The sequence below is a fragment of the Macrobrachium nipponense genome, chromosome 3 (assembly GCF_015104395.2).
Source record: "Macrobrachium nipponense isolate FS-2020 chromosome 3, ASM1510439v2, whole genome shotgun sequence".
Classification (NCBI taxonomy): Eukaryota; Metazoa; Arthropoda; class Malacostraca; order Decapoda; family Palaemonidae; genus Macrobrachium; species Macrobrachium nipponense.
In genome coordinates, this window is record NC_087202.1 from 84,853,075 (window position 1) to 84,879,910 (window position 26,836).

Below are 26,836 nucleotides of genomic sequence, written 5' to 3' on the forward strand. Positions count from 1 at the left end.
TTTCCTAATCTTTGAGCATTTTATTTATAACAAATACAGATTCAAATGCACACATACAACTGTACAGTTCATGGAAGATGTTGAAAGTCTTTAGATAAATAAAACTCAGTGCCAAGGCAGTATTATAATACCTCAGTATTTTGTTCTCTTTAGTGATGGTAAGAAAGCAGTCCAAAAGACGATCACACCAAATGTTAGATGAAGTTCTTTTCTGAGACTGTGAAAAGCATCCTGCATTCATAGTCTGTCAGAGTAAACATAATTCCTAAATAAGAAATCCAAAGAATTTTGCAAACCTGGAATTAGATTTGAATGTTACCCATACATCTGAGACTATGCAAACAAAACAAGTTGGGTCTAATACTCCTTATCTATTTTTCCCCTTAACATATCCTAAAGCATAAGCATTTACATGTCAGTCACCTACTATAAAGCAATAAAAAATCAAACAATACACAACATGCTTCTTAAAAATTTACATCTTAATACCAGTAAATTTCATTCTCAATGTTCAGATCATAAAAAATTTATTTAACAAATCAATTACAACACAATAATATTAACCTAAGGAGTCCTTAAGGTAAACAAACACAGCTCACAAGGTATCTCTTGGAAAACGTTTATCATCCACTCCATCTTGTCACTACCTGAGAATAATACTTACATGGCTACAAAAAACAGCAACAGATAATGACATTCCAATATCAAAACCTTATGGCATTATGTTTTACCCAACAGATAAATGAGGATGATACATGATTTATAAAAATGGAGGATTTCTGCAGTGAATGACCTACATTTCAAACACCAATAAAGTTAACCTCAAGAGCAGTGTTTCTTCCTTGAAATAAAATACTGTTTGAGAACCCTGACCTGGTAACATACATCATTCATGTACACTTTCTTACATGCACAGTAGTGAATAATACCAATCACTTTCTTACATCCACAGTAGTGAATAATACCAATCATTAAATTCCTGAAAGACAAAGACCACACTCTTGCCACAGCATTTGTTTTTTAAAACTTCCTGAATACTGGATTTTAACTCAGAATTTCAAATTTATTACAAATGATACAAATTATCATTTAATACCTTCCTAATGTTATATCTTGAGAAACCAGAAAGAATGCATGAGCTAATCATCTAAAGAGCCCATTAGATCTTGATAAATCAGCATATAAGCATTCTTCTCTTCATGCGTCATTCGAGCAATCATCGCACTGTCTACTTCATTGAAGGACACTTTTTCACCAGCTACACTGATTAAAGGTACAGTGTCGTCATCATCACTATCCATTAGTTCAATCATGTCCGGATCAGCTGAAAGCAATAAATATTAAAATAAAATTTATGCCTGAGTTATACCTTATACATCTTGTAATGATCCATATGGACATGACAAATTTCAAATAGCCACAAAAATATAAAATATAATACTGACAGTGTCAAATTTGTTTAAAAACCACTATGCACAGACTGATAATCAAATTGCCAAATATGACATTTTTATGATAAAATAAAATTTTATATACATAAACTTACCAAGTAATTACTTAAATTAAATAAGCGTTTCTACTCGACAGCAGCTTGAATTTTCACAAAATTTGTGGTAGCGATTCTTTCATTTATGTAGGTGACAAGAGCCGCCCTCTTTCGGGATAAGAAAGAGGAAAAACTCAGCTAACAGCTCAATTTGTTTATGCTTAAGTGGATTAGAAAGCAACAAAATCTGGGAAGGCCCCACAGAAACACTCGTGCCTGCACTGTCAGTCAAAAAATGGTTCCAAGACTTCCTAGAACACCTGGGAGGTATAATGGAACCATTCACTACTTCATGAAGTTCAGTTACTTTAGAGCATTCGGCTGCTACTGGGTGCTCGGGAGCTTCAAGTCGCTCTGATGCTTCATGGTGCTTGGGCACTTCAGGGCACTCAGAAGCTTCAAGGCACTCGGCCAGTTCAGGGCGCTTGGTGAATACTAAGCATTCAGCAGAAGTAGGGAGCTCTGCTGCAAATGAACACTCAACAGAAGAATGAAACAGCTAACAAGAAGCAGGGCGCTTTTTACTTGAAGAAGAACACTTACAAGATGGTGATGAATGTCTTTGCTCCTTTCCCTGATGTCCAGGAGAAGAAAAGCGCTCAGGACTGTACCACTTGCAGCATGAAGATTGAGGGACGAAGGAGGGTTCCCTCAACATTTTGCTGGGCAGTGGTGGACACTGCTCCCTGAACAAAGAATGCCTATTATGCAGGCAAGACTCATCAGCTTCCTGGTTCGGGGGAGTATGGCAGTGACCTTTGCCTAGAAGAATCAGTGGGATGAACAGCCACATCCTCCACTGGCACTTCACTTTTTTCAAATTTAGAAAAAACTTACATCGATGCCCCTAACTGGGTCACTGTACTAAATACTAAATTCAACTTTTGATCAAATTTACTTTCTAAGGGCTGGTGAAGTGATCGGAGGTGTGGAAGACAGAAGGAGTAAGTGGTCTAGGAGAATGAACTGATACAGGAGAAACAAGATTAATTAGGAGAGAAGCAACAGGAATAATAACATTGCTGGACAGAGGTGTCTTAGTCTGGCTATCTTCCATTTTCCCACCAGTTTTAGTAGCTGCCTTCCTCTTTCGATCCCTCTCTAATTTAGCTATATGAGAAGTCAATGTCTTCCATTTCTGTTCAATCCATTCCTTGCATTTTTCACATGTTAGATTAATATTACATACCTCTCCCCTACAGTCAGTGCAAAGAGTGTGTGAGTCATATGTTAATTTTGTACTTAGGGTATTACAGCCTTTGCTGCAGTACTTGAAGAGTTAATGTCGGACATACCTAACCAGCGAACAAGTGACACTCGAAAAATCCATCAAAATAAAGGTCTCAAATGGAAAAATATAAGTCAAAACAAAGGCTACCATGACAGAATACTTCACCAAATGGGAGGATGATAAAAAATTGAAAACCAAGCTGCTCTGTCAACACCGTGTGTGAACATTACAAGTGGCAGAAACAAAGTGAGCTTTTAGCTAAGTTGTTCCTCTTTCTTACCACAAAAGTGGGCAGGTCTTGTCACTTACACAAACAAACAAATCACCCACGCGAATCTTGCAAAATTAAAGCTGCCATCGAGTAGAAACTCTTAGCTAAGTAATTACTGGGTAGGTTATTTATATAAAAAAATATCAATTATAACTAAACCCCTTTCAAAAGCCAAAGTATAAAGCTGCTAATATAAAAATATCAATTATAACTAAAACTCCTTTCAAAGCTAAAGTATAAAGAATCATTCTTCAAATAGCACTGCAATGCAAGCAATGGTAAAGCTCACATCTAAGTAAGATTACTAATAAAAACAGCTTGGAACTAGTATTACCTCTGCTATCTGTGCCAAATGCCGTTGGTTGATGGTTCTCGGTCTTCTTCTTGGCAGCTTCATCCCCACTGTCATCCGAGTCACTGTCCGAATTCTGACTTCCATTCTTATTCTTCTTACGTTCATGGGCCTGGAGCAGTTTCATCACATAATCATCACCACCCGAAAGCATCTCCTGGTTGCTTGTCAATGGAGCATTCTTATTTTCACTCTGAAAAGGGTAAAAAGAGTAATCATAAAACATAACGCAACCTGTGACAGTCAAGAACTTAGACTCTAAAGTTTGGTTAAGCAACAAACGTACTGCTAAGTCCAGTCATCAAATATTGTAAGATATTTGGCAACTTTACCCCATTCTAATTGTCCTTATATAAGCTCACAGATATGTAATTTGTTATAATAAACTGTTGATAATATTGTATAGCTCTCTTCTTCTCCTTGAATAAAAATCTATAGCTTGTATATATTTTTTTATACTGTGGCTTTGCTTTCTTACAATTTGTCACCGTTATATATTTAACATTATTTTTCATTAATATTATGCAAAACCAGTACATCATTAAAATTCAATTTTTGACTTTACTGCTGAGATCACAATCTGATTTCAAAAGTTCTTATTGAGATTTGAAGAATACCACCCAAAACTTAGATTCTTCCAAAATACAGCTTCTATACTCATCATGATCAGACTTCACTTCTAAAGGAACCAAGAGTACCTGCTGTGCTGATAATTCAGAGGACGTTATATTTGTGGTAATCAGGGATGTAGCTTCTGACAACCATATTGGATTCTCTTTAGTCTGCACAGCCTCTTCAGTCTCAGTAGCATTGATGTTGACATCAATTGAACCTTCCACCTGTATACAAAACATGAATTTTAGCATCAATTCATAGATTACTTGGAAAATTAAATAATCTTGATCAAATAATTTTTTCATTAGAACTATATTGTCATGCAATCATTCGCAAATGAGGAATAGCTATGATAAATAGCGTACACAAAAGAACAAAACACGAATTTAAACTGTAAAATATAAGTAGTTTTGCGATAACGTACGTGGAATCCAGATTTCTTTGTAGCATCTCCAGACCACGCTTTACCACCAGGATCTGCATTTGTTATTGGCTTCACGGGTCTTGGTTGACTGAAAAGTACAAAGACATAATAACAAAAATTCTTTGACTCCAGAATATAATAACCATATTACATAATGAGAAAAACTGTTACATGGTGCATGGTCTAGTTCTCTGTGCACAGAATATATTACATTGCTTAGAAGTTCAATCTAGCACAAGAGTAAATGAAATACAGTATATACTTCATTTAAAGGATTCTTTAGATTCAGTTAACATGTGAAGTCATCTGCAAGGTCCTCTAACCAGCTCAAAAATCTACCTGTTTCACTCGACCAACATTTTCTGTGATAAAACAAGGTCTATTGGTCTCGGCAAAGCCCCTGCAAACCTAAGACTGATCGAGGCTTAACACACTTTAAATATCTATTTTTAAAAACCACAATGACCTCTTATCTTCCTCACATCAAAGTTACTTAATAATAAATAAGATAAAAATTTTCATTTGGCCTTATGGCTTGGGCATTACATTCCTGGTGTCCTATCAACTGACCTATAAGCATTTACAGAGAAAGAAAGTGCAAAAATTACTTATGGATTTTCACTGACTTTATGAATGGTTGCTATATTCATTTATTTCAATGTTAAATATATAGAAAACATAAAACGTGCATTCTTTATCTTTCCATGACTATTTCAAAATACAAACCCAGTACATATTTTACACAACAACAAATAACCAAACTTAACCCAGAAGTGTAAGTGATCAATGTTTCTTCACACATGGTAACCAAATATGTACATAATAGCAATTCCATAATTTATGCAAAACAACAGTAATTTTCCTCACCCAGGTTTCTTAAGATCACTGAAGTCTTTAGGCTGTGGCTCAGAAAACTTGGCAGCCAGTTTAATATTTTCAACCTGAAAGAAATTTACATATAAGGAATTATTTGGATTATGAAAACTACTGTCATTAAACATTTTAGCAAAATAATTTTCTTTCTTGCATGAGGCCCGATTTGATAAAAGAATTTTCTTGCCTCTGCACTGGATTTGATATGCAATTTTCTTGACTCACATCTACAACTAGAAATGTCAATAGACAGTCCTTGGTTAACAGTGGGGGTTCTGTTCCCGGCAAAGGGCTTATAACCAGAACATCACATTAATAATGGCAATAAATGGCATTCACAACAACATAAGTGCTGATAAACCGCTTACCAGTGCAGAAAATTGCCTACTGACGCTGATAAACTGCCTACTGACACTGATAAACTGCTTACCGGCGCCGAAAATCTGAGTAATGACGTTGTTACCCAAGATATGTAAAACCGAAACACCGTCAACTGATGCCGCCAATAAGCAGGGACTGTCTATAATTTGTTAATTTTAAATTATCCTTATCAAACAAAAAGTAAAGTTAATAACCCTAAACTACATACGTACTGTATTAACCTTATATTTCTTGCCTAAAAACACTGACTATAACCATGAAAAGTTTCAAGGAACAGAAACCCAAACAGAAGAGCAAGAAAAATATTTGGTTTGGAATTTATGTAACAATTCAAGAATTCACATAAGGCAACTTTCAATACAGACCTTCCATTTGTTAAATTCTACCTCAACAGCTTACCTAATCTTGCGGTCAGCAATTCCTTGTTCACACAAAAGGAAAGAAAAGGTATCCATCTGAGCAGTGGTAATAGAGGTGGTTAAGCAATACCTGTGTTTTACAAAACAAAACTTTTCTGCCTTTGTTTCCAAAAACGATTAATTTTGCAATATGTTCATATTTCTCTTCTTCATCCAAAAACCCCTATAGTACTTTTAGGGATTTACATATTTACCTCATTTTATTGAATTGTATATACTTTTTACAACTTCCTTCAATATTATGCATACTCTTCTTTATCTGACTGGAGGTGCAGTGAATGTCTTGTCACTTCTGTGTCAGGCCTTTTAAGTACAACAGTGCTCCTTAAATAACTACTAAGCATCATTATATACTTTTGGTGTGGGGTATAAAATCTAATAATGAGGCAATAGTTCATGCATTTCACTAGTTTTAGTGACAGTAATTTGTAAGAAGTTCAGTGACCTTTTTCCACTTTGCTTAAGGAGATTTATTGCTTTTGGTGTTAATATGAGTAGTAGTGTTGTATACTCAGTGTTTGATGACAGTCTGAATACTGAACTATTAACCTTAGTTTGCAAACTTTACTGGTTCTGGATGTTTCCATGTTTTGTGCAAATTACAGTATTAACATTATTACCACAATTATTACTATTAAGGATTTGGTAATGGCCTATATATTTCAGCACAGATACCACACTGAGACTCATCTTGCTAAGCACCAGCACCATTTATATACATGTTCTTGATATGTTATGTTAACATTCCCTATGCAACTTTTTATATGCTGCATTAACATTGTTGTTTGTCATTCTATTTATGTGTAATACACTGAAGTCTAACTGCTTTTTATTCAAGGATTAAACTGCTCTGATATGTGACCCGAGGTGTGGCTTTCCAAGGTCTTTAAAGCCTTTCCGAAACCCTGCTATTAAGGGTGCCATTAAACTTTTAAGTGGGGGAGACATTAAGAAAATGCCTTGCCTGCTCTCGCATAAGATGGAGATGAGTTTCCTTGAACTTTTGAAGGATTAATTGATGATGCCATTCCTCCTTCCCCAACTGGGGGCTACAAAGGGAATAACTTAATTACAATTACCACCAAATGCACTGTCCAGAAAGTTACCTCGCCAGGTGAGGGTTTGCCTTTCTTGTGTGTTTCCAGGGAGCTGCTGACCATAGGAGTAGGAACATAATCTGCTATTTTGTATTAAAAAATGGATAACACTTTTGGAAATCACATTTTGTTTCTATTAAAGCCATCATGAAATAAACAGTAAATTACAATTACACACAGGCATGTACAAGGCTTAAAGTTGATGCTTCAAGGAACATACTATAAGTAGAAAAATTGGTAAAATACAATAAAATGAATCCTTTTTTTCACAGCCTAAATAGCAAACTCAAGGAATATGTGCTAAACATCACTGAAAATAGGTCAGAGACTGAAATATTCATGAAAATAAACTGTTTTCCAAACACATCCTACCACAGAGCAATAGCTCAATTTGGTGGTGTAGAAAACCACATTCATAAAACAAACTTCATTGGAAAAAAGACTAATAGCAAGTGGGGAAAACTATTTCCACATGACTGTATTTCATGCACATCCAAATGTTGTATATGCAGGAAAAAAAACTACTATGTGGTGTTTTTAAACACAATCCTGAAAGATGTTCAGCTTCATATTCACATATTACCTGACTGGAACAACATAGAAACATGCATCTCAAGCCAACAATGGCCTTTCTATGAGGAACAAGAAATAAATACCCTTAGAAGCATTTATAAGAAAAACTATTTTGAAATATACCATATCACTTCAATCAAAGCTTTACAAGCATAAAGGTTAAAATCAGTCTGTGCAATCTTACCTCACGAAGCAAGTTAAACAAGGGTTCCATCTGTTCATTGAATTTTTGTAAAATGAGGCGAGTGTCATGACGAGGCATTCCTGACATATCTTCTTGCACCTCCTGTTTGCAAATGATGCAGAGCAACTGGCCAGTGCGTGGATCAAGTAGCTGGTCAGCCTAGAAGTAAACACCAATAAATTCACATTTACAGAAGTAATTAAAACCAACTGTCCTTAAAACAAACACCCTTCAGTTAACATTACACCCAGCAGTTTATCTGGGATACCATATATTGTAATTACAATGAAACCTTTACAACCTTCAAATATAGTACCAGAATACTGTAAAGAAATTCAAAACAACATATCAGTTACAAAAACTTAGAATACAAAGTTTATTTTTGTATTTCTTTACCATATGACACTCACTCTTTTGCCTAAAAAACAAAATGCAAGTTGAACAAAAGTGCCACCTGAAATTACAAGTATCAACAATGTACTGACAGCTCCCAAAACCTAATTCTGACAGCTACACATGATAACGAACTCCCAGAGAAACTGCTTGTCTATGTCAATCCTTTGTCTCACTGAACTAGATTAGGGTTGAAAAGAAAAGCTGGCCCACTTCATGACTCTCGATGGATAAAAAAAAATCTCACTTTTAAGCAATGTACCTGCCACTGTCTTTGCTCAAGATCTCGTATTATGATGTAATACTATCAATTACTCAATAACTCCTTTTGGTAGCATTCCTTTGTCTTCATAATGGCCATCTAATTGCTCATTTTATTAATGTATTGCTTTGATACCTTCTCGAGATCAATGCATATATTATCAATTTCATACTGTTCCTTTTCACTCAGTAATTCATTACATTTACCTATAGTGCAGTTTACTTCTGTGATAGTTTGTTAAATTGAACAATTTTTCTTTAACTTTTTATCAAGCACCTTTTTCCCTACAGTATTATTAAACCCTAGTCAAGCAAGTACACTTCCATAAGCATTCCATTCTTTTCAATTTTGTAATTACAATTATTGACTTTTTTCCATCCTTCAGGCCATTTCTCCTTTATGATTTTCTCATATACAGTTTTCTAGTCAACTCTACAGTGATCGGTTCTCCTGTCATACCAGAATCTCATCACATAAACCCTTCCACACGTACATATATTTATTACCTTCAGTCAATTGGGTCAACGAACTCTTTCCATCACTCCACAGATGCTTTCTCTCCTATTTTTCTTATTCTACATTCAAATTTCATACAAATCACCTGAGGAAGGTTAAAATGTCTGCTATTCGCTGAATAGAGGTTGCGAGTGGAGAAAAACCCAGTTTACGACACCAATCACAGTAGATCGCCCATTTGCCTTGGTAAACTGCAGAGGTCGACTTTCTAAGACTGCTGGACATATGCACAGCTGTTCTCTGAGAAAAGCCTCTTGCTCGGAGGAGATACTTGATAGCCTCCAACCTTGAAGAGACAGGGATTCTACTGACTGGTGGAACCTTTCCGCATGGCTGACACAGAAGATGTCGCCAAGGGGGAATCTCCCTCGAGACCTCTGACAACAACGACAGCAGATCTGGAAACCATTCTGCTTGAGGCCACAGAGGGGCTACCAAAGTCATCCTGAGACCCTGTGAACTCATCAGCCTGTTCAGAACCTGACGGATCAAACAAAACCGAGGGAAGGCATACACCTCCAGGTTGTCCCAGCGATGTTGGAATGCGTCCTTTGCCAGTGCTAAAGGATCTGGAACCACTGAACAGAACACCTCCAGGTTCCTGTTGAAGCGTGTCGCGAAAAGGTCCAGCATGGGTCTCCCCCAAATCTGGAAAAACTTGTCTGCTACCACTTGATGAAGGGACCACTCTGTGCCTAGGATCTGACCCTGGGGACTGAGTTTGTCTGCGACCACGTTCCGTTTCCCTGGGATATACCTGGCTGAGAGCTCTACCGAATTGCTGACCACCCACTGGTGAAGCTCGACGGTCAAGGCGTGAAGTTGATGTGAAACCAGGCCTCCCTGTTTGTTCACATAGGCTACCACCGTGGTGTTGTCCGACATGAGAACGACAGAATGACCCTCTACCTTCCCCTGAAACTCCTTCAGACCCAGGAAAACTGCCTTCAACTCCAAGACGTTGATATGTTGCTGCTTGTCCTCCAAACTCCAAACGCCTGAAGTGATGAGGCTGCCTAAATGAGCGCCCCAACCTGCGAGGGAGGCGTCCAAGAACAGAAGGAAGTCCGGTGGGAGAGAACGCAGAGGGACACCCTTCAACAGATTTTGGTCGTCCAACCTCCAACGAAGTTCTTCTCTCACTTCCAGAGACAGAGGAACCATAAACAGGGGATAGTCCCCCGCCGGAGATCAGAATTCTCCCAGAGACCGAGGATGAAGACGCCCATGAGGGACCAGCTTCTCCAGGGAAGACAACACTCCCAGAAGAACCTGCCACTGATGAGCTGACTGATGTGACTTTGACAGGAAGTTGCGCGCTACCACCCGCAACTTCTCCAATCTCTGATCCGACAGGAAAACTTTTGCCACTGTCGTATCGATGACCATGCCTAGGTAGAGAATCCTTTAAGTGGGTACGAGGTTCGACTTTTCCTCTCCCTGGAAACTGCCAAGACTAACCAATTGTCGAGGTACCTAAGCAAACGGATCCCTTGAGCATGGGCCTAACTTGACACGAGAGAGAAGACCCTTGTGAACACTTGAGGGGCTGTCGTCAGCCCGAAGCACAAGACTTTGAACTCGAAGATCTTGTCCGCAAGAGAGAAGCGAAGGAACTTCCTGGACGTGGGATGAACAGGGATTTGGAAGTATGCGTCCCTTAAGTCTATCGACAGCATGAAGTCGCCTTCCCTCACGAGTTCCAACACCGAGGGTGGGGTCTCCATCTTGAACCGTGTCTTCCTGACGAAGTGATTCAAGGTGGATAAGTCGATCACAGGCCTCCATCCTCCCGACGCCTTGGGCACCAAGAAGATGTGACTGTAAAACCCTGGGGACGGACGCACTACTTCCTCTATCGCATCCTTGTCCAGCATTTTCTGCACTTCCTCCCAAAGAGCCAAGAACTTCAGAGAATCTGGAGGATATGCCTTCCTGAGCTGCAGCTTGTCCGACAGAGGAGGAGAGAAGTCAAATGGCAGTAAGTATCCCATCCGAAGGACATCTACCACCCACTTCTCCGCCCCATAACTCTGCCACTTGGCCCATTGGCCAGCCAGGCAACCCCCCCTCCAAACCCGTGGCGCAAGAGAGGGAGAGGTGCCTAACCTACCTACGACCCCCTTTACCTCTGCCCCTTGGGCCCCTTCTTGGCTTAAAGGAACGAGAGCGAAAGGGGCATTGATCTTTTGATTTGGGCTGTGTCGAACGGGAAGGCCCTGCCGAACTCGAGGTCCTCAACGGCCTAACAGGCGACGATCTCCTTGACTGCTGCTGGACAGGGGGGAGGAGGAGGAGCCGGGCGTCTCCGAAGACGAGACTCCGACTTAGACACGGCCTGGTGCACCAGTCGGTCTTTGGTGTCAGCCCGGCACCGGTCTATCGCATTTTCGAGTTCTGTCTGAGGAAACAAAAATTGGGACTCCAACAGATCTCCGTTCCTCAATGCCAGCGAGGACTCAGTGTCGAGCAATCTCTCCATCCTAGACAAAGCCGCGTCCCTTCTAATAAGAAGAAGATTAGCCCATAAATTGGCAATGAGGTGAGCCAAATATGAAAACGCCTTGCCCCCGGACTGCAACAGACTGGCAAGCAAGCAGGCACTCACCAACCCTTCCGGGGACCTGTCGGAAGCCATCTTGGCAATAACCATAGACCAGAGGTCCAGTCAAGAAAGCGTCTGCAACATGAAGGCTGCCATAGATTCCAATGCTGAGGCATCTTGTGGAGACAAAGACGGAGCCACCGACCTCACCTGTTCCACCCGGCTTCAGGCGAATGACGTCTGGGTTAAGATGGCGTGACAACAAAAATGCAGAGCTCATAGCATAGTACTTCCTATGTCTCGTGAGAGGCATGGGTACCAGTTTGGTAGAGGCCGTAGAGCAAAGCAACTTGTCCCGGTCCAAAACAGAGGCATTAACCTTCTGCAAGACCAACTGAACGTGCCCCGACAAAGGAAGCTGAAGAAATGAATTAGGGTCCTGAGTAACTCCCACCAAGGCTTCCATGCAAGAAGGAGTGTAAGACGACCGAGCCTGAGTCCTACTTTCCAAATTGTTAAACCCACGAATGAGATCAACAACTTCCAAAAAGGAAGACAGAAACTCTTGCGTGTCTCCCTCCTCCTGCTCCGGCAACAGAGACCGACGACGAGAAGGATGTGTAGGCTCTTCTAAGGCGCCTTCTTCACCAAAATTAACGGAAGAGTTAGCAGCCAAACAGTCTGAAACCCCAACTAACCTGTCTGGGCTGGGTCCAAGCGTCGGCCTCCGAGACGAACCCACTGTACGTAATACTAGGAACATCACTTACCTCAACAGATGATTCCACATGTCCATGAATGGCAACGGGCATGGCGTACGTACGTGCGTACGTACATGAGACGGGGGGAAACTCGAACACTCGAGATCGAAGGAGAATCCCTTAGAGTTGAAGTCTTGGAAGCACCAGTGAAAGAGGCAGGCAAACACTCCAGCTGCACCAACTCTGTGCTCACTACCTTCGACCTCTTGACAGGCGCCTTGAGATCCTTGCAGTGACGAATAGGCCTTGGAGAAGAAGGAGCACTAACATCACGTGGATGGGCAGGGGAGGTTGCAACACTCTCGTGATGTGCATGGATGGGGGGGGGGGTCACATGCTAGAGATTCGAGGCAGAGGACGAAGCATCTCCTGCAGAACGCAAACCACCACTAACACTGCCCGAAACAACAGCACTCTCGGGAACACATCCGCGTTGTTCCTCCCTCGAAGGCGAAGGAAGGGCAAAATCCTTAGCCTTCCAACGCTTCATACGCCGATGGGGCGTAGAGGGGGAAGAGGGAGAGGAAGACAGCACTAGTTTCTTATCCTATTGTTAAGACCTCAGGTTTGTAGCTATGAAAAATACAAATTGTCTTAGAAAATTTGTCATATCATATTCCTAAAATTTGTTCTTTCTCTCTATTGCATCAAGATTCAGATTACTTGTCTCCCACATCTTCAACATGCTTTGCCACCCACCTTGAACTCAACCCATCCCTCCCTTTATATTTCCTATCCTTTACATGCAGCCAGAAAAAACTATAAGCAAAAGCATTTGCTTTTTTGCTATAAATCCTGTGTTACATAATATTTTGCTGCATATATAGGGCATATATACTGTATATAGTGTTATATTCATTAACCAAGAAGTATGTCTTACATTAACACTAAATTTGATGTAAGCTGGCAAAAAGAACTGGGTCCCTGACAATAAAAACATCTTCAACCCTATTAAAATGAAAAGTGCAAGAAACATCAGAGCATGGATCCTAACTATAACAAAATATCTCCAACAAATCTGAAGCTACTCAGGGAAGTACACGTGCTGCCTAAAAAGCATCTACCATCCAACCAGCAGATTTAGTCAGGTCCATAAACCGCAAGCTTGGCATTAAGCTGAAAAAAACTTAAGCCATGATATATCTAGTCTTCTTTAATTTCTTTCTTTCTAGCCTGCATCAACAAACACTGAGTCCAAATATCTATACATATACATACAGAAAAGCTAATAAATAAAATCTAATCAAAAGTTACCGATTTACTGAAGAAAAAGACTTGGTTACACACTTAAAAGAAAACATTCACTCTCAAAAGCAAAAATTTCTTTGATCTTTCTTATGCTTGCTGGATGACATTGCTTTACCATTCCAAACACCTTAGAAAAAGATTATGGTCTTAATTAATGAACCAAAAACACAATACTCTATAAACACTGTGACATTACAGAATCTGCAGAATGTACTAATGCAGAGCCGAGAGGTTGATGACTGACCTCCAATATCCTGATGACTTATGTACCAGAAAGAGATGACTATAAAATCACGAGACCTGCAATTTGCTATCTCGATAGTACCTATCTCCATCTCCAGCTTCACTTCAGCCGACAAGGATCAAGCTATTCAAGAACCTGGAGTGTAGGTCGGGAAAAGAATTGCTCTCACAGACAGGTGAGGGCAAAGGTTCTGGAACAAGACTGTATCAGTCTCACAAGACTGACACTACATAAGGCTCCGCTCCACTGCCTTTTGGGCACTGTGGCAGCAATCTCCCACTTGTGGCAGCAGAGAAAGGGAAATGCCACTCTAATCCTATCCTCTCTTATTCCTTCCCCGGCCCCCCTTTTAAATAGATCCAGGAATGTGGGGGTTGAAAGGGCTGTAAGGTTCTCTGCTCTTCTTTGTCAAGGAAGAAGACTACTGCTCTTGCCTGGGTTTCTGAAGCTGGGGCTGCCTATGTGTACCAGACACGAGAGGATTTTACTGAACCAAAAGGTTTAGCAGAGGGCATCTTGCCCCCCCTCCCAAAAGCTTTGAATGTTGCATCACAGGAGATGAGGGAGTCTCAGGAGCCCTCCCAACAAAGCGCTACTGTTACATCCATTTATCCTGAAGGAAAATAGAGGTGTGAAACTGTTATTGAGCTGTTGCGTTGTTGAGCTGTTGCATAGAAAGAGGCTGTTCTTGTGAAATACCTGGTGAAAGAGTACAGAGACACCAGAATCTCTTTGTTGTAGGATTAGTTAGACCACTAGTTGGACACTTGATGCGCAAGGTAGGTGAGAATCCTACCACCTCATATAATCAACATCTTAACTGTATATTACACCTCGGAGGAGACCTCTTTCATCTAATGGTGGTGATGGTACACAGCCACAGGTCTAGCCAAGAGACCACGTGAACAATATCCATTGCAATGGATTCCAGATTTTTGGCTTCTGCAGCACTGAAAATTAAGTCCTCATGCAGAAGGTTATCTATCAAAGGGGCGGACAGGCATCCCACCAGAGAAGGGGATCCTCTGCATCTTCCCGTATGTAGAACGTCCTCTTCTCTGCATCTTCCCGTATGTAGAACGTCCTCTGAAATGTAAGCAGTATGGGAGGAGTTTACTTGATCTAAGAGCAACTAAAGAACTCCCTGACCAAATCAGGGTGTTCATCTCTGCCCAAACACCTCAGACAACTTAGACTACATGTAAGCTTACCGAAGGTTTCGCCTCCAGAGCAGGACCCCCAACATGTGCTACAAGAAAAAGATCATATGCAAAGCTGATGGTGAGTTAACTTCCCAAAGATTACCATGCTCACGAGTGAATGAAGTAACTTATTGAAACCCGTTCCTACTTGGCCTGAAGGGGTTCCAGAGGAAGTCCCTCACTACCAAAAGATCAATCCACGGAAGCTCAGCAGCCAGTTATTCCAAAGGAGCGCAGGTCGGACCAGGCTCCTGCTCCCTCTTACTCCTGTTCCCGCACTGCACAATCAAAGCCTTTGCCAGAGAAGGCCAAAGAGAATCAAGAGCATGACTGAGTACGTACAGGGAAGGTAGTGAGAGAGATAGCATCACTATTCTCTCTCTCTCTCTCTCTCTCTCTCTCTCTCTCTCTCTCTCTCTCTCTCTCTCTCTCTCTCTCTCTTTTTTTTTTACTGGTGAGGAGAGCTATGGGCACAAAAGGTAGAGGCAAAGGGAGAAATCTCTATATCAAGAAGTCCTCACTTAGAACATAATGGAGAGTACAAACACACCAAACAAGAAGGTAGAGAGGAGTCCTTACTCTCATGCTGACAGTATGCAGACCGAGAGCAATGTGGAGAGCAAACAAGTTAAGAAGGCCTACTTTGCAACAGCTAAACCAAGGACAGGGACCTGGAGAAGATGGGGGGGAGGGGCTGTGTAACACCCGATGCAAAGATGAACACTCACCAAGGGGAGGTGAGAAGAGCTGGGAGGTGTCAAAACACTACCCATGTACCAGGAGCACCGGTCAGCTTCGAAAGTGAGTGGAGGAGCAACAGAAAGAAGTCCACCTGGATCTCTACCTACATGCCATGAACTTCCTCTTCTTCTTCATAAGCTGGGGAAGAAAGTCTGAGGAGGAGTAGAAAACAAAGAAGATTAAGAGATGGAAGACACAGACAGAAGAAGAGGATGAAGAATGACTATAACATTTTTTTCTTCACAAACATAACCACATTCATATAAAATTTGCACACTGGAAGTAATCAAGGCAGAGGGAAGAGCAGTCATAATAACCACTTGCTGAGCTCCAGGGACTACAGTCAATGGGCGACAACTGGCAGGGAGGAGGGAAGAATTTTGCTTTAATAAAAGATAGAAACTGATTTGCTGATCAGGATTCTTCCCTATATATGGAGTCTAAGAATATGGAAAGTGATGGGCTACCAAGCATTTTAAAGATAGCCACATCTTGGAGATATTCAAAGGATCATAAATCTTTGGTTTCCTAATCATCAGATGTGGAATCAATAGGTGTCCAAGTGGGTGACTTATCCCTCGCAAACAGGGAGGAAACAGGGGGGTGCAAGGAGGCAAGAAGGTTCTGGCAGGACTCTGCATCATTTCTGATGGAGATACACTCCAAGGAAGAAGGCAAACTGTTCCTAAGCTTTCTCCTCCTCTTGCCACGTATACATATTTCTCCTACTGGGCGATGGCCATGATACACACTCATCACAAAGAATGGCTCCAGTACACTCCCTTCTACACACAGTACATGGGTCTACTGAAAAGGGGAGATATGAAATGATTACAAGACAGCCCACAAACCTCATATCAGCGCCCACAAACCTCACACCGGCAGTGTTTTGCTTATTTTCCATAAATGGGAAAAACTGTACCAAAAGGCCCAAAAACTAACCAAAAATAAGTACCCAATGCACAAAACAAAGGGAAAAAAACCTTGGATATCAATGGTACACAACCAAGAAACAAGGCACAAACAGAAGAGGGTGATGAGATATCTATTCGACAGTATAGACAAAGGAAGAATGGAAAGGTGTGCATGAAGAGAGCATGGGTAACCCTCCTCTCTCCCCACCTCTTCACTATATTAACAACTTTGTTTACCTATATTTTATGTCTATTCTAGCTTGTGCTGCAGGCTATTTCATACATGAAAGGCTAACAGTTGGTACCAGTGTAGGATCAAATCATATTAAATCCCATAAGTATACAAAAATGCTATTTCATACACAAGCTGTCTTGCCATATAATTCTGTAATTTGATAACTGGTCTCTCAAGGTATCTTGGAACAGTAAAATAAACTTACCTCTAAATCGGTATATGAACGCTGACAATACTGACAAATGAAAGATGCCCGACTGGTCTGATCTCGCTCCTCCATTTCTAATTTCTTTCTTATGTGGTCCAACTTGTATTTAATAACATTAACAAAACTCTGAAATGGTCTCAAATTATTAAATATCATTAATCATCAATAATCTAACAGACTAAGAAAAAGGATGGGCATTACAAAAGCAGAGGGTACTGAAAAGATTCCCTGAGATAGCAATGTGATAATATCAAAATACTAAATATATATTAAAGATGGTGTAATGTACATACAAAGAATCAGAGATAAATGTTGGTCTCCCTCAAAAATCGGCAGCAAGTCCTCCACTGTTCATTCATTATATAAAAAGACGAAACTACACAAGTACAGAAAATGTGGTCCCTGCAGAAGACTTGGTGTAACCATTAGAATCTGAGGTCTTAGAATTGTCTAAAAGACAAAACAAGTGCAGCTGAGACATAGTTACTGATAAAATTATGACTACAAAATGTAGGGATTCTAAGTTGCATGCAATAACTGAGAAACTCAATGCGAGACCATCATAAATGAGGAGAGTTGCTGAGAGATTTGGTATCTGGAGACTGGATATAAGATATAAGACCAAAATCTTCAGAGGTTAGAATGGTTTGAACATGTGACAAGAGGGGAAGAGGAGCAGTCAGAAATGTTGGTGGATGTGGAAGCAGTGGGATAAAGACATGTTGGAACTCCTATTAGGAACCGAATAGGAATCAAATGGAAAGTACATAGGGTAATAGAGAAGAAAGCAGTGAGCTAGTAATTAAATATTCTTCTACTGTACAGGGAAACCTAATAAAACAAAACAAAAAGTTTAATATGATTATTCTCAAGATATGATTCTGCAAAGGTATCATCCTTGCAACACTCACAATATTAAGTTGTAACAAAGTTAAACACTAATAGGTCCAATATTTTGATGATAGATGTTGCTGGGCGTTTGTTCAGACTGCAAAAAGTTCAATACAACTTCAACTGGTTGATGATAAATTACTATTAGTGACTTTTATACTTAAGACTCTCTCTCTCTCTCTTTAATACTATTACAGCAATTGGTGACATTTATATTTACAGTGTACTGGCCTCCCTCCCTCATTCTCTGTACTGCCTCAATTTCATGATTTTTTTTTTTTTTTTGCAGATTATCTAGGAAGCTCTAAAAATGTAAAAAATACAGAGTAGTATATGCAAAAAGAAAGTTGTCCTAGGAAAATACAAAGTACAGTAAAATTATTACTACCATAAACATTATGAGTCATTTTTGTAATTGTGAGAAACAACAAAGTTCCTAAATAAACATCTGCACTTCAGAAGTTAAATTAAATCAACTACATAGTGTTCAAACAAATACTACTGAATTTAATTACTATAACAACATATATAGAAGACCATAGTACACCTTGCAGTAAAAGTGAGCATTTCCATGTGTTAACTTTAAACTTTAACAGTTCTATGCAAGGACACAAGTATAAAAGCCACAATGCGTAACAGAGATTAAATGTACTGTAATCAGGCATTCTCTCAGAACACCGTTTCATTGCTGTCAATAAAATCAAATGTTTTCACATTGTTCATACATGGCTATAGAGCAAAACATGAACTTGCAATGTTAAAAATAACTTTCAATTTTTCAGACTCAAATGTGCATTGCATATAACCATGTTTTCCTTTTCCAGTGTTTCTTGATTAGGCCTAAACATATGACCAACAAAATTATGATAGCCATACTCAAAAAAAAACTCTCAGTGGGACCAATAAAACCCTTACCTTGTAATTAATAAAATAGTACTGTTCCTTTTGTGTCTTCCCCTCCTCCTGAGTAACCATTTTATTTCTACTCTGGATAAACTTGTCTGCTCTTAGAGTGTTTATGCGCTGTCGAAGCATTTTCCGATCAAATTTTAAAAGGTCGCACAAATCATCTTCACTCATACCTGATTTTGAGGGAGAAGCATAAAAACTGTATTTATCTAAAGTATCTTGTATGTAATGTTTGTTTCATTACTTCGATCAAATTTCCTTTTCACTATCAGAATGACGTTTTTATGATACAATAATGTTTTATGTATACTTACCTGGTAGTTACATATAGCTATAGTCTCTGACGTCACGGCAGAATTTCAAAACTCGCGGTAGCGCTAGTTGATAGGACAGGTGATCCCTTCCCTCCCGCCCCCTACCGGGGTACTAGGAACTATTCTAACTAAGCTCAGATATTTTATGCCTACCTGTCCACAGAGGGGAGGTGGGTGGGCTTTTGTTATGTAACTACCAGGTAAGTATACGTAAAACATTATTTTATCACAAAAATGTCATTTTTACCTATACGACTTACCTGGTAGTTACATATAGCTGATTGGCCCCTTTAGGAGGTGGGTCAGTGACAGCTACCTACTGCTTAACAGAACTGAATAAGAAGAACGAAATAGTTCCTTACCTGCTAAGATAGCCGATTTAGCGATTACAGCCTCTGTAATCCCCTAACCTTAGAGCAACAGTGGGGTGTATGGACCCGGTCACTGGTTGCTTACAGGAGTGCATGTCGACTTGGGCGTGACCTGTATGCGACACGCCATCCATAATGCCCCTTCTCTGGGCGCAGTACCACAACGAAGAAATAATGAGGGATCACCTAACCCCAGATGATTAAAACTAACCTTAAAACACACGTCATCTTTACCCTAATTTGACAGAGGAGAACTCTAATAGCCTCCGTTCTCTCAGGCAACTGTAAAAACCAAACCACCACAAAAATAAAAGTAAGGAAGGAATGACTTCCTACGTTCCCTCCCCAAACACTGTGCCAGTCACTACAAAGGGACCTAAGGTACTGCAATTTTTAAAAGTCGTTTGCACGTCGCTGAGGTACAATGATGCAAACACTGACTTACACCTCCAGTATGTAGCCTTGAGTATCGCCTCTAGAAACAGGTTCTTTTTATATGCTAGAGAAGTCGCCACTGCTCTCACTTCGTGCGCCTTTACTCTCGCCATGGTTGTTTCTCTCTCTTGCAGATGCGTGCGCGCCTCTGTAATTAAGTCCCTTAAAAAGAACGACATAGCATTCTTGGAAAGGGGCCTTGACGGATCCTTGACCGAGCACCAGAGATTACACGACGGGCCTCGGACTGTCTTGGTGAATTTTAAATATTTAAGTGCCCTCACTGGGCAGAGGAGTCTCCCCTGTTCCTCTCCCACTAAATCTGTAAGGCTTTGAATATCAAATGAGTGCGGCTATGGCCGAGAAGGATCTTCATTCTTAGCTACGAAGTTTAAAATGAAGGAACATACTGCTTTTCCTTCCACAAAGCCAATTCTCTTGTCAAGTGCTTGCAGATCGCTGACTCTTTTAGCTGTAGCGAGCGCAACCAGAAAAATAGTCTTCCTTGTAAGGTCCCGAAGCGAACTAGACCACAGAGGTTCAAACTTGGAAGACATCAGCCATTTTAAGACCACATCCAAATTCCATGAGATTAATTCTGAAGACTGAGCCTTGGATGTATTAAAAGATTTAAGGAAATCCGTCAAATCCTGGTTGCTTGAAACCTCAATGCCCCCATGGCGAAACACTGAGGCAAGCATAGAACGATATCCCTTAATTCTCAGAAGAGAAAGACGGCGAACTTGATGCAGATGAAGGAGAAAATCCACGATCTGACTTAGAGTGGTTTCAGAAGAAGAGACTCCAGATCGTTTGCACCAGTCTCAAAAATTAAACCAATTGGACTGATAAACTTTGGATAACGAGGATCTCCTTGCTGCTGCAATAGACTTCGCAACTCCCCTCGAAAATCCTTTCTCTCGGAGGAGACGTTGGATAGTCTGAATGCAGACAGCCGTAGAGCGGATAGGTTTCCGTTGAATCTCCTGTAATGCGGTTGTCTGAGTAGATCTATTCGTTCGGGCAGTCTTCTCGGGAAAGCTATTAGGAGATGTAGGAGATCCGGGAACCATTTCCTTACTGTCCAGAATGGAGCCACCAGTATCATTCTTGTGTTCCGATGGTTCACGAACTTGTTTAGGACTGCTCTTATTAACTTGAATGGTGAGAAAGCGTATAGGTCCAGAGCCGACCAATTCAACATCATCGCATCCACCAAAAGATCTTGGCTGTCTGATACCGGAGAGCAGTAAAGGGGAAGTCGGAAGTTCTTGTTGATGGCGAATAAATCCACCATCGGTTGGCCCCAAAGAGACCACAGTGGACGGCATACATGGTCGCGTAACATCCATTCGGTCGCTAAAATTTGATTCCTCCTGCTGAGTTGGTCTGCTCTCACGTTTAGCTTTCCTTGGATGAACTTCGTGAGGAGAGTTACGCTGATCATTTCCACCCACAGCAGTAGTTCTTTCGTCGCTTCGCATAAAGAAAAGCAGTGAGTCCCCCCTGCTTTTTTATATACGACAGGGCCATGGTGTTGTCCAAGTTCACTAGGATCACTTTGTTCCGGATGACTGACTCGAACTTCATCAAACCTAGATGAATTGCTTTCAGTTCTTTTATGTTGATATGCAATTCCCTCTCTTCTGGAGACCACAGGCCCGAAACCTCCCTGTCCTGTAGCGTCACTCCCCATCCCCGATCTGAGGCATCGGTAAACAGTTCGAGGTTCGGGCTCACCGGATGGAGGGATTTCCCTTGCAACAGTCTTTCCTCCGAGTTCCACCAATTCAGTTCCAACTTGATTCCTTCCAGAATGGGAAAAACGAAAGAATCTGGCACCTTCTTTTGTTCCCAGTGCTCTCTCAAATAGAATTGGAGAGGTCTCATGTGTAATCTTCCCCGAAAGACGAACTGCTCCAACGAAGCCAGTGTCCCTAACAGGCTCATCCAGTCGTTGGCTGAGCATTGCGACTTCCTCATGAAGTCTCGTATTTTCTTGAGGCTGGCACTGACCCGCTGATCGGACAGTAAAGCCCAAAAAACTACTGAATCCATCCATACTCCCAAATAAGTCCTGACTTGGGACGGGATCAATTGCGATTTCTGGTGGTTCACGATCAGACCTAATTCCTTTGCTAACTGAAGCATGACTTGAAGATCCTCCGCACACTTCTCCTTCGACTGCGAACGAAGAAGCCAGTCGTCGAGGTACAGAGAAATCCTGATTCCTCTCAAATGAAGCCATTTGGCCACAGGTGTGACAGCTCTTGTAAACAACTGCGGTGCTGTTGAGAGACCGAAGCACATCGCCCTGAACTGGAACACTCTTCCGTTGAACATGAAACGCAGATACTTCCTTGAAGCTGGATGTATGGGGATATTATCTCGTCCTCGAGGATAGAGCATTTTCCTGAATTTTGCGAGTAGGAAGGAAACGGGATCGGGAGAATCGACAGGAAAGGGATCTCTTCGAACAGGATCCTGTATCCCTCTTTGATGACCGAAACTGTCCATGGTTCCGCCCCCTTCTCCTCCCAGACTTGCCAAAACTCTTGCAGTCTGGCTCCTACTGGCGTGCAGAGGTACACACTCACTTTTTGTTTGTTGAAGGTCTGATTGCTTTGGGTACGAATCTCGTCCTTCCTCAAGTCTTGGAGAAAGGGTGTGAGGAAGATCTGCTCCGAATGGGCTTCTCGAGTTCAGGATTCATTGCAGGACGCGAAACCGTAGTTTGTACTGTCCTTGGCTTCTTAGTTGATTGCGCCAGAAGGTCTTGAGTGGCTTTCTGTGCTAGCAACTCTGCAATCTCCGCTACTAAGGGTTACGGGAACAGAAAGCACTTATCTAAAGGAGAGAACAGTAACACCAACTTCTGAGAATGTGATACTCCTCTCGCAGTGAAGGAGCACCACAACTGTCGCATCTTCAGCACTCCAATCGCAAATACCGAAGCCAGTTCCGAACCACTGTCCCGGATGGCTTTATCAATACAGGACATCACTCCCGCAAATTCCAACATTTGTTGCTCCGACAGGCCAAAGCTCTTGACCTTCCTCCCGAGAGCACCAATGGACCAATCAAGGAAGCTGATCACTTCCAGTACCCTGAAAACATTCTCGGAGAGATGATCCATTTCAGATGATGTAAAAAAGATCTTGGCGGAATTAAGGGCGGATCTCCGAGCTGCATCGACTAGATTAGAGAAGTCCCCTTGGGAGAAGGCAGCGACTCCCAGAGAGAAGGCTTCCCCAGTTTTGTACCAAACCTTACTCTTGGAAGAGAGTTTGGAGGGAGGAAAACAAAAAACTGTCTTCCCTTGATCCCTTTTAACACTAAGCCAATCATCCACCTTCTTTAGTGCTTTTCTGGCTAAAATCGAAAGCACCAGCTTCATAAAAGTCGAGGAACTCGTCCTGGTGTTCCTCGCATACTGTGATTCTAGAGAAGGAGGGGCGACAGCAGTGAAATCTTCCGAGAAGTTGTCGGCAAAAAATTTCAGGAGTTTGTAATTAGACTGTAAGGACTCCTTCTCTGCTTCCAGAAAGTTTCCTTAGAAGAGACTGGGGAAAGGCCGACAGAACAATGTCCTCCCCGTTCTTCCTCTCTGACAAAAAATCCACTCTGCTATCCACTGTTCCAGCAAGGGGAGCGTGAACTGGATCTGCAATCGGCAACGAAGAAACTTGCGGATGCATCTGCTGAGTACCTGGCTGCACGGCAGGCGACAGGGTCGGCGACAGGGTAGGCGGCAGGGAGGGTGGGGCGGGTGGACGTGGGGGAGCATGAGCTGTCACACACGAGCGTACGCCAACTGGAGTGAGCGCGAGCGGAGTGTCTAGCGCCAAAGCGAGCAGAGCTTCAGTGCGCGTCAACGCTTGCGATTGACCTAGAAGCCCTAAGATGTTGTCTAACTTAGACTGCATATCTTGAAGGAAAACAAGAGGGGCAGACGCAAAAGCGGCGGCATCCAACTTGGCAGAAACAGGAGCGGCAGGTACACACGCGGGAGCATCAACTGGCGCCACCTTAACCCTCTTACGCCGAAGCGGTAAAAAAAAAATTGTCTCCCGTGTGCCGGAGGTGTTTCAGAGTGAGCGCAGAAGCGGAAAAAATATTTTTTTCAAAAAATCACAGCGTGCTTAGTTTTCAAGATTAAGAGTTCATTTTGGCTCCTTTTTTTTGTCATTGGCTGAAGTTTAGTATGCAACCATCAGAAATGAAAAAAATTATCATTATCATATATAAATAATGCGATATATGATAGCGCAAAAACTAAATTTCATATATAATTGTATTCAAATCGCGCTGTGCGCAAAACGGTTAAAGGTAACAAGTTGCTTTTTTTTCGTTGTAATGTACACTAAATTGCAATCATTTTGGTATATGACACATTGTAAAACAATAAAAGCAACACAGAGAAAATATTATCACAAAATAATGCATGTTGAATTCGTAACGGGAGCGGAACGTTAAACAAATATTTTTTCAAAAAATTCACCATAAATCTAAATATTGGTCCTAGAGACTTGCCAATTTCTTTCAAAATGAAGACAAATGATTGAATATTACTATACTGTAAGAGTATTAGCTTACAATTGCAGGTTTCGACCATATCTGATGAGTTAAAGTTGACCGAATGTCGAATTTTTTATATATATATTTTTTTATATGCAATTATTTCGGAAATAAGAAAAGCTACAACCTTCAAATATTTTTTCGTTTTTATTCTACATGAAATTGCGCACATTTTCATATATAAAACTCTATGAAATGCCTAATATGAAACGGAGCAAATATTCCGAGAATGGGACGTACGCATTTCGGAGATTTGTGGCGGAGAATCCGCACGCGGAGGGAAGGAAAGATTTTTTTTTAAATTCACCATAAATCCAAATATTTTGCTAGAGACTTCGAATTTGTTTGAAGATGAAGATAAATGACTGAATATTACTAGAATGTAAGAGTTTTAGCTTACAATTGCATTTTTCGACCATTTCGGTAGAGTCAAAGTTGACCGAACGTGGTTTTTTTTTCTTTTATATTTATCGTGATTTATATGCAAATATTTCAAAATGAGAAAAGCTACAACCTTCAATTATTTTTTTTGTATTCTACATGGAATTGCGCACATTTTCATATATAAAAAACTTTATGTAACGGCTAATTTAAAATGGTGCAAACATTACCACAATCGCACGTATGATTTTTTCGGAAGAGTTACCGCACGGACGTAAAGAAAATGTTATTTTTTTCATAAATTCACCATAAATCGAAATATTGTGCTAGAGACTTCCAATTTGTTGCAAAATGAAGTTAAATGCTTGAATATTACTAGAATACAAGCGTTTTAGCTTACAATTGCGTTTTTCGACCATTTCGGTAGAGTCAAAGTTGACCGAAGGTTGAAATTTTGGCAATTATCGTTATTTATATGAAAATATCTCAAAACTGATAAAAGCTACAACCATGGGTTGTTTTTTGTTGTATTGTGCATGAAATTGCGCACATTTCCATATATAAAACTTTATATAAGGGCTAATTTTAAAATGGTGCAAACATTACCACAATCGCATGTATGATTTTTTCGGAAGAGTTACCGCGCAGATGTAAGGAAAAATTTTTTTTCATAAATTCACCATAAATCGAAATATTATGCTAGAGACTTCCAATTAGTTGCAAAATTAAGGTAAATGATTGAATATTACTAAAATATAAGAGTTTTAGCTTACAATTGCGTTTATCGACCATTTCGGTAGTCAAAGTTGACCGAAGGTTGAAATTTTGGCAATTATCGTTATTTATATGAAAATATCTCAAAACTGATAAAAGCTACAATCATGAGTATTTTATTGTTGTATTCTACATAAAAATGCGCACATTTTCATACATAATACTTCACGTAATGGCTAATTTACAATGGTACAAAAATTATGTCAAAGTGACGAAATAATTTCCGAGATGTGTCACAGATACTTTTTAGTGCGGCAAGAAAGAAATTCGCGCTTGCGCGCCTGCGTAACGATTGTAAACAAAACAACACCTTGATCCGTGAACTCCCAGCATCCCCCAAGGCGCGTGATTCAAAAGTTTTAGGCTGGTAGGCCTATAAGTATTTTTCCGCGAATTTAAAAAAAAAACTTTTGTAAGTAGATGTAAAATACGTCCAGTCGGCACACGGGAGACAAAAAATGTCGACGTAAAATACATCCAGTCGGCGTAAGAGGGTTAAACACCTCTCAAGGTGCTGATTCTCGACGAGAAGCGGCAGGAGACACGAATCGGGAGAATCCAAGCGTGAATCATGAAACTTGGCAGTCAAAGACAAAGCGAGTCTAGAAGCTCTCTTACGCTTTGCCTTGAGCGCAGGAGACTTGCGCTTGGAAAATTCTTCCTGCGAAGGCAAAAACCTCTCTGGAGATTCCCAAAAACTACACGAAGGACCTTCCTGTCGCCTGATAGAAGGTTTCTTCTTGGGTACTTGTCCCAGAGAAAGCTTGTGTGTCCTCTTCAACGGGCGAGACTCGTCCGGAAAACGCCATCCCCTCGCGGAGAGTCCTCCGAACCAGATACTGAGGAAAGACACTTCCCTGAGTCGCCTTTTCGGTGGCGCTCAGCAGCAGTTTGGGAAATACCAACAAAACTGCTTGAGGGGGCAACTGCTCGGGAGCAAGTCCCGCT

The 26,836-nt window shown here is 40.9% G+C and overlaps 1 protein-coding gene across 1 annotated transcript in view; it reads right to left on the reverse strand.

Moving 5' to 3' along the window:
* The window catches only part of LOC135221870 (general transcription factor IIE subunit 1-like), a 38,548-nt gene continuing 11,712 nt past the window's right edge, over nt 1–26,836 (reverse strand). The window contains exons 3-10 of the mRNA XM_064259823.1: nt 19,042–19,208; nt 17,233–17,361; nt 7,967–8,125; nt 5,307–5,380; nt 4,440–4,527; nt 4,099–4,239; nt 3,383–3,593; nt 1–1,324 (exon numbers count right to left, since the gene is read on the reverse strand). Of these exons, the coding sequence (XP_064115893.1) occupies nt 1,140–1,324; nt 3,383–3,593; nt 4,099–4,239; nt 4,440–4,527; nt 5,307–5,380; nt 7,967–8,125; nt 17,233–17,361; nt 19,042–19,208 (1,154 nt within the window). The 3' untranslated portion in view covers nt 1–1,139. The remainder of the gene's footprint in view (nt 1,325–3,382; nt 3,594–4,098; nt 4,240–4,439; nt 4,528–5,306; nt 5,381–7,966; nt 8,126–17,232; nt 17,362–19,041; nt 19,209–26,836) is intronic.